Genomic DNA, 17,387 nt, shown 5'->3' on the forward strand with positions numbered 1-17,387 from the left:
ACCTACCCTTTACCCACAAAATCTTGTTCTGGCCATCTTATGAGAACTTTAGTCCAGCCCCGTCCTTAAAATTAAGGCTCAGAGAACCTACCTAGGTAACTTGGACCTAGCAGCAAGATAGAGGCAGACCCGGTCTCAAAGGGCGGACCTTTCTATCTGATGGATCTGGGGTGGGGTGGGGGCGGTCACTTCCAGGCACTGGGGCCCCTCCTTCCCCATGATGATTAGGATCGCCCTCCCCCCCTTTCACCCATCCCACCCCTGCATCTGAGAGGCTTGAGATTCCCAGGCCTCTTGGTGGCCCAACCCCCACCTCAGAGTGAGAGAACCCAGTATATTTTGTTTGTCTGTCTTGTAACTAATTCGTGATTTTGACTGGTAGAAATTACTGACGGGAATAGAACCAACAGCAAACGGAAGTGCGTGTAGTAAAAACTACATCAGTGACCGAAACGTCACGGAGGAGTCATTTTCTTGATAAAGTTGAGGGCACAGTATTTGACACATGGGAAAATCCGACGTCCTAAGGCTAACAGATGACCAGGGACAGGCAAGGTGTTCACCGCACAGGGTCAGGGCTGTCCTCTGAAAAATTGCATATGGACCAAAAACAGTGGCATGAAAGAAATTGCTTTGAAAAATTTACAGGGAAAAGAACTGATCAGATGCAAATAATTTTAGCAAAAAGGGCGGAGGGCATAATTTAATCACGTTGTTTAGAAAGCTGAGCCAAAAATTAAATTTATTTTTCTTCTTCAGTCAAATTGAGTTTCCTCAAATACTTTATGGAAGAAAGTCTACAGTGTTGTTAGCATTTCCATGAGCTGTTTATATCCAGACTTGGAGTCAGACCTCTGTCGGGATCCAAACCAGAGGGTCTGAAGGTGGGATTCGGGGAAGGTGTGGCTCCAAGGGGTTGTGTGACCACTGGGATTCACAGCTGGTGGGAGCAGATGGGGTTTTGAGCCGAGGTCTGTCCGACTTTGCAGCCCATGTTCTTTCCGATTTGGTGAGAGTAAAGGGGAAGCAGAGCTTGGAGGGGGTGACTGGCTGTCCCCTTGCAGCAGTCCTGCGGTCCCCAGAGGACTGGGGTGGGGAACAGACCTGCTGAAGGGCTGGAAGAGCCCGCCCCGAGCCAGGTCAGCCCCGGGAGGAGATTCTCATGGATCCTTCCACCCCCGCTGCCATCGCCTGGCCGGCCACCTGCCTTCACCTCGTACAGCCACCGAAACTCGAGCCCCTGCCAGCACCCTTCCTGCCAAGGGAACCTCAGCTTATTTTTATCATATCTGCGCTGACCTTTAGAGGGAAAAGGGCCCACAAGGCAAAAATCTGCCACCCCGGGAGGAAAAGGCCAGTTTCACTGCCCCTTGCTTTCCACTCGCAGGGGAGAAGGGCACCAGGATGTGGTTTCCCAGCAGGAAGCGGTGACCTTTATTTAGGTTTGATGTGAACCATCAAGGGCCAGAAAGAATCTGCCTGCTACAAAGTCTGCATTCAGAGGCATTCAGCAAGCGTTTGCTTACCACCTGCCTCCCAGGCACCAGGCCTGTGGTGGGTGGGGGTGAAGGTGATGAGACAGGACCCCTACTCTCAGGTTCAGCCTCACCAGCCAGGTTGCTTGACTGCTGTCCCATGTCCTCCAGCAGCCCTTCTTTTCTAGGGATAACCAAGTCGTCAGTCTAGAGACTTCCTACTTTAAGTCGAAGCTGCAGTCGAGCTTACAGCGTGTCGAGCATTCATTTAATACCCTTAATAACTAAGAGAAAGATATTATCGTAGTGTTCCAAATGATCCAGATGAAGAGACCGTTGTACAGAACAGTTAAGTAGCTTTCCCAAGGTCACGCAATTAATCAGTGGCCGGGTCAGGATTTGAAGCCAGGAAGTCTGGCTCCCAGAGTCTGTGTTCTCAGCCACTGCACCCTGCTCGTTCCCAAGTTCAGCATCAAGCTCCTCAGGAAGAGACCGAGCTGCGGTGAAGGGCTTAGCTTCTCAGCCTTTTCTCGGCCTCTGCTTCAAGCTCTGGCCCAGCGTCTCCCAAAAATGATTCAGCAAACGGAGCTGAAAGTAGTTTCCAGCCTTACCTGTCCCAGCCTCTGCCCCCCACCTCTTCAGAGCCCTCCTGTGGAAGCCTGCTCCCAGTTCCGTCCTTGTGCCCACTACACTTCTGTTCACAAAGCCTTTCGTTCATGGCACAGCCCTGCAGACAGGCGTTGGCTGTGTGATGAGTGGGGAAACTGAGGCCCTAAAATAGTTCTTAACTCCACATCTTCTTTCTCTAACCTCCAGGGTCTTAGAAAGGGAGCTCTCTTTCCCTGCCTTTACTGCTGTGCCCTGGGTACCTCTTGGCCTGCCTCCATTTACCTACCAGTCGGGAGCACCATCCTGGATTTGCCCACCTCATCTGCCATTGTCAGTCTGATCCGGTGTTGCCAAATGCTTTTGAGCTCATGCTCTGGACAAGTGCCAACGCTGATGGACACTCACAGTTCTTACCTCCCTGCTGTGGGTCCAGAGCTGGACTAAAGCCTCTTCCCTGCCTTCTCTCTATCTTTACAGCAACCCTTTCAGACAGTGGTATTATTACCCTGACATACAGCTGAGGAGATGAGCCACTGAAGTGAGTCGCCCAAGGCCACACAGCCTGGTATATGACAGAATAGTCTTCCGGGCTGGGCTACCCCCAGGGCCAGGCTGGGCCAAGAGGTCCTTATCTGCTCATCTTTCTCTGAAGGTGATCCAGAAAAGAATTTCCGTTGCCTGCCTGGCCAAGGCATAGAGTACACTGGATAATCAGAGACAGTTTTTCCAGAGATGAAGCTAAGCCCATCCTGAGCAACAGAGGCCTCATGGAAGAAGTGAATGTGAGGTGCTTCCCCCCACCCCCCACCTTGGGGCTGTGATTCATCCAGCTAATTGAGTCCAGCTGAGTTTATAAAAATCCAGGCCTGACAAGTCATGGAGTCAGAGGTAGGCAGTAGCCATCAGGTCATCTGACTTGATAGGTCTGGAAGGGAGTCCAAGAATAGGCATTCTTGACAAAGGACTCTCACAGAGACAGTAAGCGGACCAGGCTTTGGCCTCTCTTGCTGTCCTAAAAGTGCATTTTACATGGAAGTCTGCCCCTGCTTCGTGCTTCTTGGACGATAACCAAGAGGCAGTGTGGAAGCACTAGGAGTCCAGAGGCCTAGGTTCGCGTCTCAGCTCAGAGACCCTCGGCTGTTGACCCCGGGCGGTCACTAACTCTCTGAGGGTCTCTGTTTCCATCTGTAAAATAGGGACAATGACTCTTCCCCACCGGGGCAGCCGTGAGGGTGCCAGAGGGCAAGAGCTGTGAGTGGGTGCCTCTGGGGTGGTGTTGGGGCTGTGACTGCCTGTGGGGGCCCAGTTTGCCAACCTGCTTTGTCTTTCCTTCCAGCCCCTTCATGAATAAGTTTTTTCCAGCCAACTTCCCGAATCGACAGTACCAGCTGCTCTTCACACAGGGCTCTGGGGAGAACAAGGAAGGTCAGTGCTGCCCGCTTTCCCTTGCCTTGGGGATCTCCCACCTCCGTTCCCCTTTGTCTCCAAATTCGGGGCTCTCCAACAAAGCGAGTGATGGAAAAGGTGGGCTCTCGAATTACACCGCCTGGGCTCCCGTCCCCACTCTGCTGCTACCTACACATAGGACTCTGGGTGAACGCCTTTACCTCTCCGAGCCTTGGGTGTTTTGTTGGGTTTTTTTTTTTTTTTTCATCTGTAAAATGAAAATGATAATCTAGTACCTCCCTCATAGGCATGTTGTTGGGACTGCGAGTACGTGATGAGGGGAGCACTCAGCACCCTGCCTGGCTCACAGGAGCACTCAGTCAAGCTGGCTGTCATGGCTCCTTGTGTCATACCTACTTTTAGTGTGATTACTCTCCCACCAAGATTTGGAAAAGGGGTTCTTTGGCTTGAAAAAAAATTGAGAACTATGAGGGGCGCCTGGGTGGCTCAGTCGGTTGAGCGACCGACTGCAGCTCACGTCGTGATCTCACACTCCGTGAGTTCGAGCCCCACCTCGGGCTCTGTGCTGACAGCTCAGAGCCTGGAGCCCGCTTGGGATTCTGCTGTCTCCCCCTCTCTCTGTCCCTCCCATGCTCATGCTCTGTCTCTTAATAATAAATAAACATTTTTAAAAAATTAAAAAAAAAAAACGCTAAGCTTACACCACAGAGTCTTTGGGGTCCCAGGTTTCATCTGTCTTGTACTCTGCCACACTCGGGTGGCCCTTAGGCCCAGGATGATGTACCGTCCCTCCACAGGGAGGGAGAGGCAGCTGTATCATGGGCCCGTTTTAGCTACAGGGCAGGCCAGAAGATGTGGCCGTGAGCTAACTGACCTCATGTCCAGTTAAAAATCGCCAGGGTGCTATTACCACAGAGGAGAGAACAGAAATTGGGGCCAACCAGCAGTCCACTCCACTCCAGAATCTGAAATAAATGACTGCACTCCGTGATCGTGGGCAAGCCCCACCACCTCCCTAGGCTTCCTCACTAGGAAACTTGAAAGTGACAGAGATTGGCTGTAAAGGGACGTCTACCGTAGGGCTCCCCACGGGAGCAGACTCGGACTCCCTCCTGCTTTCTCTCCAGGCCTCCCACTCTTACCTACTTCTTCTTCCTCCTTTGCTGGTGAGGTAGGACTGCCAGCAACCTTCTTGGTTTCCTTTGGTGGCAAAGTAGAGAGACTCCTGAATGAACTGGGACCTAGCTAAAGACTGGGGCTCAGTGGCAGCTAGTATTCATTGAGCACCCACTGTGTGCCAGGCACTGTGCTGAGTGCTTTCTAAGGACCATCTCACTTGGTCCCCGTGGCGGCTCTATCGGGGAGGTGCTGCAACCCCCTTGTTACAGAGGAGGAAACTGAAGCTCAGAGAGGGAACTGCCTCCCCCAAGGTCACCCAGCTACAAATGCTGTGTCTGTGCTTCCGGCACCTCGGACCACCTCCCACTGACCCTGTGCCAGGCCTGAGTTCTCTCTGGGCCTCCAGTCCCTCTGCTAGGAAATCGGGGAGGGGGTGGGTGCTGGGGAGGCTCTGACGGTGCCCACAGCCATGCCCTCCTCCGTCCAGGGGCTGACAGGTGGGAGGGGCAGCCCCGCCCCGGGGAGTGGACTTACCCGGCCTCTCTGCCCAGAGATCATCAATTATGAGTTTGACGCCAAGGACCTGGTGTGCCTGGGCCTGAGCAGCATTGTGGGCGTCTGGTACCTGCTGAGGAAGGTAAGGAGCCAGGGCCCGGGGGAGGGGACGTGGGGGCAGAGGGGGCAGATAGCTGATCTCACTCCCCCCTTTCCCCAGCACTGGATTGCCAACAACCTCTTTGGCCTGGCCTTCTCCCTTAACGGGGTGGAGCTCCTACACCTGAACAATGTCAGCACCGGCTGCATCCTGCTGGGCGGACTCTTCATCTACGATGTCTTCTGGGTGAGTCGGGCAGGGACACAGAGGGCCCCTCGCTGCCTCCTCCCTGTCTCTCTGGCCCCGGTGGCAGTCATCTGGTGGAAGGCAAGACCCCGGAGCGGGTCCTCTCTGGGTCCACTTGCCCTCATCTGTGAAACGATGAGAGGACAGACTCCCCCCTCGGCTACGAGCCCACGGTGTGCCCGGTGCCTTCCAGCCACTCTCGCCTCTTCCCGCTGGTGGCCCTGGCAGGGCACTTCCTTTCCCATGTCTTCCCAGCAAGTGAACTAAGACTCAGAGTTCAGGCAGGGGCGGTTAATGATGATGAATGGGCCCAGCGAGGGCACTGATCCGAGGACAGAGGCTGCTGTTGGCAGCACGCCCTGGCACACACCAGCCCTGGGCTGAGGGACCTGCCACACACACTCCCGACAGGCATTGCCGAGGCATCAAGGTCAGCCTGACTTAGGCCCCCTTTCCCTGGCCTCATGCAGCCTCTCTCCACCTTAAGTGGGTGGTACTGAAGGACTTTATCTCTTGGGAGAGGCAGAGCCCTGGGCAAGCAGGAGGCCTGGCTGTGGCCATCAGAGGCCCTCTTCCAGCTCCTCGAATCGTCCGTTTGTTGCCCAGAACCAGGAGCCCCATGAGGTGTCCATGTGACCAGTATCGGTGGCCACCTAATCTCAGCTTCACATCTGCTCTGGAGCGCCTCCTCACTCCCTGCCCCTCCCTGCGGATCTCAGGCAGCATCGCATCCAGAACCCCTAGGACAGCCATTCTTTCCCACCTGGCCCTCACCTCCCTCCAGACTCCTGTCTTCTCCTCCTAGGTATTTGGCACCAACGTGATGGTGACAGTGGCCAAGTCCTTTGAGGCACCAATAAAACGTAAGTGACCACATCCTTGTGGGGAGCCCCTCTGCTTCTGCCTCATGGCCCTTCCCCTCGTGGTCCTGTTTTGGTCAATACCTCTCCTTTGGCTCTTCCCCATGCACCTCCTCCTCCCCCAGGCTTCCCTGTGTCTCAGGCTGGTTTCTTTCCCCTCTTAGACTCATCTGGCTGTGTTCGTGCGCAGCCACCCTCTGCCCAGGTCCTGGCGTCCGGCCGCTCGGGCCCGGTGGAGTGTGACACGGGATGAGCTGGAGGGGAGCCAGTACAGAGGGGGCATCTGACACAGCCTGTGGTGGGGCGTGCGAGGACTCTCCAGGAAAGGAGATTCCACGCTGAGACCTGAAGCCTCACTAGATGCCTAGCTATGGGCGCCGTCTGTCCCAGACCCCTCCCACTGCTCAGGTTTTGTTCTTTGGTGTAGCTACCCGTTGTATAAATATGAGAAAGTCTAGCTGTAGGCACCTAGGCGTCAGTGAGCAGTGCGGAAATTTTTTTTTAATTTTTTTTTTAATATTTATTTATTTTTGAGACAGAGAGAGACAGAGCATGTGCAGGGGAGGGGCAGAGAAAGAGGGAGACACAGAATCCGAAGCAGGCTCCAGGCTCCGAGCTGTCAGCACAGAGCCTGACACAGGGCCCGAACTCGTCAACCGTGAGATCATGACCTGAGCCGAAGTCAGACGCTCGACCGACTGAGCCACCCAGGCGCCCCAAGCAGTGCGGAAATTTTATCTCACGCTATAGCAGGCCCATGGCAGAGCGTCTCAGGAGTGAGTTAATGACCCTCACAGGGTGGAGGCCCCAAGAGCTGGCTTGCTCCAGTGTCCACACCACCGTCTTCAACACGTTCCCCTGTCCCTTCAGCTCATCACTCCGTGGTCCCAAGCTGGCTGCCGCAGTTCCTAGCACTAACTGCCCGTGTCCAGGGGCAGAGAGGGAACTTTGTGTCTCTCTCATCAGAGAGAAATTTTTCCCCCACAGGCCCAAATCCAAACTGGTCATCAGCAAGGAGGTGGGAAAAGTATGATTAGCTTTACGTTTAAGGCTCAAACCACTCAGTCACCTCCTGGGATCACGAGACCCAAAGAAGAAGATGGGATGAGTCAGGCCGATCGCAAGGAAGAGGATAGCGTCCTGTTGGGAAGGCATCGTCATTGAGAAGTGAGCACCATGGGCACTTGGCAGCCAGGGTGAAGCCAGCCTTGGAGAAGCAAGAAATAACTGTCCTTCTCACAGTCGTACCCACCACTGCTGCAGACTGGCCTCTATGAGCTAGACAGGCTCCTGGCCAACGCTGCTCCCAGATGCTGTGGTCCCGGCTCAGAGACCCCGAGGAAAGGAGTTTCTGCCAGCTTGGGCTTGAATAAACCGATGGGGCCCAACCCAGCCCATGAGCCAGGCCCTCCCACTGGGAAGATGGGGTATCACAATGGACAGGCCTGGGTCACTGCCCTCCTCAGTGTCTGGGAGCACAGTATTTGAATTGGCCGTCCCCCAGAACTAAGGATGTAAAGCAAGGCAGTTCTCCAGCAGGAGAACAGATGCTGGGCCAGCCAGAACAGCAGCTATTCCCCACGTGCTGTGATAGATGAAGCCAGCCATGGTGCCAGGAAAGCTTTCATGAAGGACGAACACGTGTTTGCGGAGCAGGCGGGAGCAGTATGCAAAGGGCAGAGGCACAGAAATGCATGGAGGGCCCCGGGAGCAGAGAATCGGGGAGGGATTCTCATGGCTGAGTTTAGGGGAGCAGCAGAAAAGAGGCCAGGTTGGGGAAGTCAAGAGTATCATGCCAAGAAGCCTGGGCTGCCCAGTGGGCGGTGAGTGAATTACTGGAAGACTCTGAAGGGGGAAGTGACACTATCATGCTTGGGTTCCAGCATGGGGAGAAGCCCCATTGCCCTCCACTGCTAGGCGTAGAGCTCAGGAAGGATAGCACAGTGGTTAAGTCAGGCTGCCTGGTCTAGAATCCCAGATCTGACACTTGCTGGCTGTGTGGCCTTAGGCAAGAGACTTCGCCTCTCTGGGGCCTGGTTTCCACATCCGCCACTTCAAAGTGGATGGTAGCAGGGTTGGGAAGATTGAATGAGGAGATCTGTAAATCACTGACTGTGCATTCAGTGTGGGAAGAAGTGGGAGGGGAAGGGCATCTGGGTGTTCACTAGAGAGGCACAAGCCTCCCCCAGTTTACCTCTGCTTACATATCATTGGTCAGAGCTAGACCCCACAGCAGGGTCTGTGCTAACAGCTCAGAGACCGGGGCCTGCTCCAGATTCTGTGACTCCCTCTCTCTGCCCCTCCCCTGCTCGCTTGCTCTCTCTCTCTCTCAAAAATAAATAAAAACATACCAAAATTAAATTTAAAAAAAGAAGGCATGGGGTGACGGTTAACAATGTGTGCAAATCATCTGATCCTCACACAGCTCTATGGGGTCAGTTCTGTTATACCTGTTTCACAGATGAGAAAATTAAGGCACAGAGCAGTTAAGTAACCTGTGCAAAGTCACAAGCAGAGCCAGGATTCAGACCCACTCAGTCTGACCCTGAAGCCCACACCTAATTGCTCTCCTGCATAGCTTGCAAGATGCTGTGGGTGAAGTCCAGTGACAGCCACCTCTTGCCGTAACTGGACACAGAAGGAGGCATTTATCTCAGTGTGTGTTTATATAAATAAGCAGGTGGGTCAGCGTGGTTTTCGAGTGGGGGGCTTTAAGTACAGAGAGTGTAGGAATGTGGCCTTTTCCATTCAGCATATCCAGAAGGAGCCTATAGCCGGGGCGCTCCCTGCTGCGGACCAGGCCCACCACCTGTCTGTACCCCTGCTGTAGTGAGACGGAAAGCCTTTGAGATGTCAGCACCGCATGGGCTCTTTGGTCTCTTTTGTGGCTTTAGGGTCAATCCCACTTAACCAAAGGGTTCCATAGCTATCAGAGGTCACCGAAAGGGTATGGTGTATGAGTCTTAGCTTCAATTCTTCCTCTTCTAACTGGCCGTGATTCCAGGTGGAGGCTTTGCCGTTCAACTCAGCATCCTCTTACTTCCCCTGCCCCCTTGACCGCAGGTGTGCAAGTTTTGTGTCACAGAGGTGGGGAGGCTGGGAGGTGGTCTGAGCTGGGCTTTCGCCGATTCCTTACATCCCCGCCTACCCCCCACAGTGGTGTTTCCCCAGGACCTGCTGGAGAAGGGCCTCGAGGCAGACAACTTTGCCATGCTGGGACTTGGAGATATCGTCATTCCAGGTGACGGGGATGGGGTGGGGGCCGCAGTGCGAGTGGTGGAGGGACTGAAAGGTGGGGCAGAAGCACTGTGAGACAGTCTCGCCCGCGGGGAACCTGGAAGGGTGAGGCCGGGCGATTCCAGACACCCACCCCGTGGCTCAGCCCAGGGTCTCAGCACACATTGTAGAGCGCCAGTCACATGCCTGGCCCTGAGCTGGGTACTGGAGGGACGGCAGTGAGTGAGACTGTCCCCACAGAGCTTCTGATCTGACAGAACACACCTTACTCAAGAGCTGCAAAAGTGTCTTGTGGCCGACCGAACCATGTTCTGTGAAAAACACAGTTCATGACCCTTCTCACACCTACACACATACGCTTCCCTTGCCAATGTTTATAGGCATTACCAATATGCTAGAACTGCCAAGGCCCCTGTGGTCCTCCTCCCCCAGCTCCCAGGAGAATGTGCCCGGGTGTGTGGACACCAGCGCCGTGAGCGTGGGCTCCTGTACTCTGGGCAGAGGGACGTGTGGCACGCGCCTGCTCGTCCACATGAGCTGACCTTTGAACCGTCTGCATGTGGGCGCCAGTGCACCTGTGGCTGTGGGCATGCATCTCTGGGGGCCCACAGCCTTGCCTTGGGGTGCCGGCAGCCTGAACCACCAGTCAGAAGACTCAGAGCTGCTGCTCTGCGCGTAGCTGCAGCGACTGTGCCCGGGATACGCACATCCTGGTGACAGGGGTCCAAAGGGGACACTTGTTCCTGTAGTCCAGAGGCTCAGACTCAAAGGATCAGAAGCACCCCTGGTGCTTGCTTGAAAGAAAGAACAAATGAAAAGCCAACCTATTCTTCACTCGAAGAAGTAACAGCAGTTCTAATAACCTGAGGTGGCACAGGCACTTCCGTCGTGACACTTGGATTTTGTGTGCGGTAAGGCAGCGGTTTTCTCTTTTACCAGTGAGGGAACTGAGGCTCAGAAGTAAATGGACTAACACACTTTCACACACTGGCTCAGGGCCAGGGCCAGGACTCAGGTCAAGTTGTCTGTCCGCAGAGAAGGGCTTCACTGTCAGAACTGCCCTCTACGAGCAGTTACAGTGAGAAGAGGATGATGAGCACAGCTACCATTTGCCAGGCACCTGTTTCATGCCCAGCACCGTGCCGGATGCTTTTCATACAGTGTCTTTGCTGCTCCTAGCAGCCCAGGGAGCTAGAGGGTATTTCCATTTTACAGATGAGTTAACTGAGATTCAGAGACTTGCTCACGTTCCTGGGCACGTGGGGGTATGGTCTTGAACTCAGGAGTTTCCATAATTTGCAGTGCTGGGAGGCAGGGAGACGCAGTTCCGTCAGACAGAAGAAATTGAATCCTGGAAAGCAGTCAACCCACTGTGCAGGGCACCGACTGCCCCAGGCACCCCCACAGACTTCCCCGGTATCCTTGTTGGCTATAGTTCTGGACTTGAGGTGTGCACGGGGCGTCACTGCACGTCCCTGTGTATCTAAGTCTTTGAGCAATTTCTGTAGGTGGAAGTTGATGGCACCCTCACAGCGCCCCAGTGATGCTCTTCAGAGGATAACGGGTTGCTGCAGACCGTTGTTTTGAGGACCAGATGCGTTACTAGGAGTGAAAGCTCTTAGCAGAACTCTGGCCCCTGGATTGGTAGGAGAGCAGATGTAGAATTCGGCCGTGGGGGGCGGGGGGGAGGGCACTGGGTTCCCAGCTTTGTTTCCAGAAAGGCAGCATGTATCTTCTCGTTGCACCCGCCCACTCCTTCTCACACACAGCCTCATGGTCTTCAGGGAGGATTAATTGATTTCCCGATTTAAAATAAGTCCTGTGTCAGGGCGCCTGGAGGGCTGTCAGCAGAGCACGTGACTCTTGATCTCGGAGTTGTAGGTTCGAGCCCCACATTGGGTATAGAGATTGCTTAAAGATAGAATCTTTTAAAAATATAAGTAAAAAATAAGATAAAATAAAAAAGTCGTATGTTGCCATTCAGTGCTTCTGATCAGTACAGAATGTTTTGTTTCTTGAGAGCCTACTCTCAACTAAATGAGATACAGCCCTTGCCCTGTCTGAGCCCAAAGACCAGTAAGGGGGACAGACATTGGTATGTGAACAGCATACAGAGTCTGGGCTAGCCTGCTGTGTCTCGGGGACTCTGGCTTTTGGGGGTGTCTGGGCTGGGTTTTGAAATGCGAATAGGAGTGCAGCGGGTAGACAGAGTTAATCCTCTCCTGCGCTCCCCCAGGGCCTCCAGGTGGTCTTCTTGCTCCTACTCCCTCCAAGCAAGCAGTTGCCACATGATTTGTTTTCAGAATCTGTTTAGGTTTTTCCCCTGCTTGTAATTTAATTCTTCCACGTGTTCCCTTAGTCAGGATGGAGACCCAGTTCCTCCTTGTGCCCCATGGCCCTCCCTGCATGGCTGGTCCAGCCCCTGCATCTCCTGCTCTGGGCTGCGTGCAATCTCAGCTGGCGCCTTGACCCCTGCCACAACTCCAGCCCCTCTTTCCTCGGGACCTTTGCACGTGCCGTTCCCTCTCCCTGGCAAGTGTCACTTCCTCAAAGAAGCCTGCCTTCCTCTTTCCCTCCACTCCCCCTAGCCTGGCATATCTCCTGATAGACCTTCCCATGACACAGAAAGCACCCTTTCACGGTATGATCTTACATTGCATTTTGTTACTGTTTGATCAGCTTGTCTACCTCCTGCCACCTCAGCTGAGCTCTGTGTGCGCAGTGGTCTTGCTTACTGTTGCCTACAGTGCCTGGTACTTAGGAGGCCTCAAGACACATACGGGTGGATGGGCCCAGTGTGACACAGTGTGGTGCTCTGAGGTGCCGGGTCAGTGTGGTCCCAGACCAAAGCAAACCCCTGGGACCTTCTCATTGTTCTAGGTGGCCTGATGGCAGAGAAGCGGGATTTCTGCTGGCAGTTGGCAGTGTTGGCCACACCCTTGTTCCCCAGTGATTGCTGCATGACTGGGAACACGAGGTTGGGGACCCGGTTGCGTGTTAGTTTACTACCCCCCACTCCTCCCCATCCCAGGCAGGGGACTCCATCCCCGAGCCTTCCTGAGTGCCAGTTTCCCTGCCACCGTCTAACCCTGGCTCTCTGCCCACAGGGATCTTCATTGCCTTGCTGCTACGTTTTGACATCAGGTAAGCTACCTGGAAATTCTAGCCCTCAAGCTCCATGAGTGGGGGGCCTTCTCTGGGCAAGGTACTCCAGGGGCTTCCCAGAGGCTTTCAGACTCCCAGAAGAGTAACTTGGAGATCAGACCCTCCACCTCCACGGCAGCCAGTGCAATTCTGATTTTGTCTGCACTTGACGTCTGAGTGTTCAGAGAGCCTACGGCCAGAAAGAAAAAAGGATCACGGTCCGAGAGATTTAAACGCAAAAGGTCCTAGTGGTACTCACAGTGCTTTTACTGTGTGTCCTTGCCAAGTGAGCTGACCTTTCTGTGCTAAGGTTTCGCATTCTGAATGTAGTGTATTACCAAGAAAATCTGGAGGGAGTAAGCACAGGGCCTCAGGGCAACCCAGCTGCAGCCCAGTCAGCCGTCACCATGTATTATCAACCGAGGGTCGGGTCACTGCATCCCAGCTGCTCTAGCTGCTCCCGCCCTCTCTTTACTCAGATTTTTTCAGTCCATTGTAGGAAGTGAGCACAGGGAGAGGGAAGGGGGCCAACTTGAGTCCCCACTTCCAACAGAAGAGGTTGCACTGTTAACTAAGCACTTGGGCCCCTGGGCCTCCCACCAGCAGGTGGCGCCCGGTCTTCCCTGTGTAAGGCTGGCAGCATGTATGCTGAATTTCGAGGTGGTTCATGAACTTTTCTTAATCTCCTCGTGCCCAGTAGTTGCAAAAGCAGTAATGGTGTTGACAGTGATAGCAAGAAACTCTGTACCAGTGTCACTGAAATCGAATTGGCCTGTGAAACTTGACCCTGCCGACGTACATCCGGGTTATTTGTGTAGTACCACTCGGAGCTCATGAACATGGGCTTACAGGCGGCCTTTGGAAGGGACCTGGCCAGTTTGTAAGTAGAGGCACATCTGTGCCAACTGGCTGTAGTCTTGGCTGTTCAGAGGCAATACAGAGAGAACCCCAGGAGAGTCCCTGGGCCACTGGCTAGGGACACAGATTCACATTCGGCTGCCAGCACCCTCAGAGGTGGGATCTCCTTCCTAGCCTGGATTTGCAGGATCAGCTAGCCCTTCAGAGCTGGTTCCAGAATCCGGGCGGCATTCCCGAAGTGGTCAGCTTCACCCCACGGTCCACGGCAGCATAGCTTTGAGAGCACTTGCAGCTCTGGGCTCAGCAGCAGCCAGGACAAGGAGAAAAAGGACTGGAAGGACTCATTCACTCCACAGATGGTGCTGGGAACACACGGAGGTCATAGAGCTGATGTGAAAGGGAAGTCCCGTCATGGCAATGTATCCAGCCCTTCTGAGGCTGATCTTGGATGAATTGCCTCCAGGAAGCTACTGGCACTTTATCCAAGGTAGTCAGGGTCTATTTAGCGTACAGAACAGGTTGCTGAACTGTTACATCCACTGTACTGAAAAGTAATAACTCAGCTTTGCAGCTTCTGCATCAGTGTTTCTCAAAGCATGACTCCCCCATGTGAGATTCTCCTGGGTGGTTTTTCAAAGTGCACATTCCTGGGCACCTGGGTGGCTCAGCCAGTTAAGCATCTGACTCTTGATTTCAGCTCAGGTCATGATCTCATGGTTCGTGAGTTCAAGCCCTGCATCCGGCCTATGTGCTGACAGCACAGTACCTGCTTGGAATTCTCTCTCTCCTCTCTCTGCCCCTCCCCGACTCGTCTGCATGTGCTTTCTCTTTCTCAAAATAAATATATATATATTTTTTTAGTATATGTGCTGCCGAAGCGAGCACAATATATATTTTTTAATGTAGGGGCGCCTGGGTGGTTCAGTTGGTTGAGTGCCTGACTTCAGCTCAGGTCACGATCTCATGGTTCATGGGCTTAAGCCATACATGGGGCTCTCTGCTGTCAGTGTGGAGCCCACTTCGGATCAGATGTCTCCCTCTCTCTCTGCCCCTCCCCCCTACTCGCATTCGTTCCGTCTCTCTCTCAAAAATAAACTTTAAAAAATATATGAAAAATAATTTTTAAAAATGCAGATTCCTGGGGGCGCCTGGGTGGCTCAGTTGGTTAAGTGTCCGACTTCGACTCAGGTCATGATCTCACAGTTAGTGGGTTTGAGCCCTGCATTGGGCTCTGTGCTGACAGCTCAGAGCCTGGAGGCTGCTTTGGATTCTGTTTCCTCTTTCTCTCTCTGCCGCTCATGGTCTGTCTCTGTCTCAAAAATAAATAAAACATTAAAAAAAATTTTTTTTAATAAATAAAAATGCAGATTCCTGGTCCTTGCCCTAGACCTATTTAATCAGATTCCCTGGGATTTGGACCTGAAAGTCTGCTGGTTTTTTTGGTTTTGAGGGATTTTTTACAAGCTTTCTAGGGAACTTGTATGTTGGCTGAAGTCTTAAAGCCACTGTTACAGGTCATGGCGCTTGATATTCGCAACCACTGAGCAGATGGGTCATGGTTTTCCCGTTTTGCAGATGAGTAAACTGAGGCCTAAAGAAGGAAAGTGACTTGTCCAAAGACATACGGCTGGGGCAGCACCTGAATACACAGCCAGTGCCAAACTCTCAGCCGTCCCAGCCAGCCTCCATGGAGGCTCTCCCCGCGGAAGAGGTGGCGCTGCTCCCATGCCTGTAACTAACCCTCCTCCTCTTTCTCCCCACACCTTCTTGAAGCTTAAAGAAGAACACCCACACGTACTTCTACACCAGCTTCGCAGCTTACATCTTCGGCCTGGGCCTTACCATCTTCATCATGCACATCTTCAAGCACGCTCAGGTGAGTAGGACTGTGCTCGGTGCCTCGGGAATGTTCTCACTGCAGGTAGTAGGGACTTACATACCTGGGGCTTGTCTGTCGCATACACAAGCAACCCAGAGGTAGGTGCTCCCCAGCGATGTCAGAGTGCGCACGTCTGTGACCCTTGGCCTTTCCCCCATGGCAGGATGCTGCTGCTTCTCCAGGGAGCACAGGCACATGAGTGGCAAGGGAGAGGAGCATGGATACCAGCCATGCCTGTGGCCTTCATCAGGAAGGCAGAACCTCTCCCGGAACACTTGTCAGATTTTTGCTCGAATCTCATGGGCCAGATCAGGGTCACATGGCCCCTACTGCAGGGAGACTGGGAAAGAGAGGCTGCAGCTTCTGAGCCTCAGGAGTGGAGCCAGTGGAACAGTGTCGGGTGGGTGTTGAGTGTTTCGGCCCGGTGCCCACCCTACCGGATGAGGGAGAAGCTGTTCGGGGCCATCCCTGACTCCCCAAGCATCCAGCCTCTGCTTCCTCCTCCCACCAAGATGGGTACTGAGCCGCCGCAGAGTGAAGCAGGGTGGATGAGGGCTGAGAGCTTTTATTGAGACCTGAGGAGGGGGCGACAAGGAGGAGACCGCCAGCAGATGGGCTTGCTGAGTACTGGAAAGCAGGGCCCTTCCCGTACACCAGTCTCCATTCAGTTCTTCCCGAGGGTCCTCACGAGCAGGTAAGGGAATTGGAAGTCAGGTGCCACATGGCAAGCATGTGCTAGAGCAAGGATCCCAGATTGTGACATGTGGAAACCAAGCCCAGGCTCTGAACCCTGGCAGTGGGAGAGGCTGGGTGAAATGAAGGCCAAGGGGACTCGGGGGAGGAAGTCCAGACTCCCCCATCTGTTCAGAGCAGGACTGTGGGCAGGTTGCAGAAGTCCTGCTTGATTTCCTTTGGTAGTTAATTAAGAAAAAAAAAGTGAGATCAGTTAATCGTAGCTAGCTTGGAGTTTTTTGAAGACGAAATGAGTTAGCGTAAGGAAAGTGCTCACAGTTGTGCCTGGCCCAGGTAGTAGTAGCTGTCATTGTTGTCACTGTCCCCTCCATCCTCCACTCCCTCTGCTCCCCCGCTTTCTCCCTTCCCCAGGGCACCAGCCACAGAGAAGCCACCTTTGAATTAATCACAAGAGCTGTTTGTTGAGCAGTTACTCTGTGCCAGGCGCTGTGCTAAACCCTTTTGCTCATTAACTCATTTAGTTCCTACAGTACCTATGATGTTTATGAACCAAATAGTAGTCTCTTTCTACAGAATATCCAAGGGCCAGAGTCCCCTAGCCTATAGGTAGAGAAACCAAGAACCAGTGAGGAGCCATGTCTTATTCACTTCTACCCCAAATGGCCTGCAAGCCGAGAGTGACACACACCTGACAAGAAGGTCTCCGAGACTGACTGGGCCTGGCTTGGGGGACCAACTCAGAGTCATCTGGGAGGTCTCTGCTCCCAGCCCAGATTCCAGGCCCGGAGCCATTCCCCCAGAGGCCACCAGGTGGCAGCCTAGCCCGCTGCCTGGGCTAGACTCCAGGATCTGGTTGGGAGCTCCCATACTGGCTGGAGAGGTGGTCCTCTGTGCAGGGACACTGTAGGCCAGAGAGAAAAGGAGACTTCCTGGGTCATACAGCAAGTTAAGCTGGGCCCTGGCTGGAGCCCCGGACTCCTGACCCCTGGCCCCAGGCCTGTGCTGCCCCATAAGCAGCAGCCCAGCCATTGCCCCATCATCCACCTGGGCCTCCCCCTGGAAATCTTGGGAAGGGGATCCAGGACACAAGGGTAGCCTGTTTCTTGAAGACCCTCTTCCTCTCCATGACACAGGCAATCCCAGTGCCAGTAATTCCCTAGGTGGAAGTCCCAGTGGTGCTGCTTAAGTGGTTTTCAACCCATGTAGCCTCTACCAAAAACCCACTCCAAGCCAGGGGTCTGGCAGCCTCCTAGAAAAGCCCCCTC

At 53.8% G+C, this 17,387-nt stretch overlaps 1 protein-coding gene and 1 long non-coding RNA gene across 10 annotated transcripts in view; one reads left to right on the forward strand and one right to left on the reverse strand.

Moving 5' to 3' along the window:
• HM13 (histocompatibility minor 13) overlaps positions 1-17,387 on the forward strand; it is a 38,855-nt gene that overhangs the window by 15,851 nt on the left and 5,617 nt on the right. For 5 of the 9 annotated variants that reach the window (XR_015249429.1, XR_015249431.1, XM_086701913.1 and 2 more), the window contains 7 exons: positions 3,421-3,509; positions 5,162-5,247; positions 5,326-5,451; positions 6,257-6,314; positions 9,469-9,552; positions 12,656-12,692; positions 15,324-15,426. Coding sequence is in view for 5 of the 9 variants with exons in the window: in XM_086701913.1 (XP_086558039.1) it covers positions 3,421-3,509; positions 5,162-5,247; positions 5,326-5,451; positions 6,257-6,314; positions 9,469-9,552; positions 12,656-12,692; positions 15,324-15,426 (583 nt within the window). In the remaining 4 variants the exon portion in view is untranslated. Of the gene's footprint in view, positions 1-3,420; positions 3,510-5,107; positions 5,248-5,325; positions 5,452-6,256; positions 6,315-9,468; positions 9,553-12,655; positions 12,693-15,323; positions 15,427-17,387 lie in introns of all 9 variants that reach the window. The other 4 variants (XR_015249428.1, XR_015249430.1, XM_086701915.1 and 1 more) reach the window with 1 other exon arrangement.
• Positions 15,979-16,867, reverse strand: LOC147582702 (uncharacterized). Its single transcript, XR_015249433.1, has 2 exons — positions 16,811-16,867; positions 15,979-16,338 (listed from the first exon to the last, which is right to left on the reverse strand). It is a non-coding gene; the product is annotated as an uncharacterized LOC147582702 (long non-coding RNA).

Source organism: Puma concolor, chromosome A3 (genome assembly GCF_028749965.1).
Source record: "Puma concolor isolate L17-30 chromosome A3, mPumCon1.1.hap2, whole genome shotgun sequence".
Classification (NCBI taxonomy): domain Eukaryota; kingdom Metazoa; phylum Chordata; class Mammalia; order Carnivora; family Felidae; genus Puma; species Puma concolor.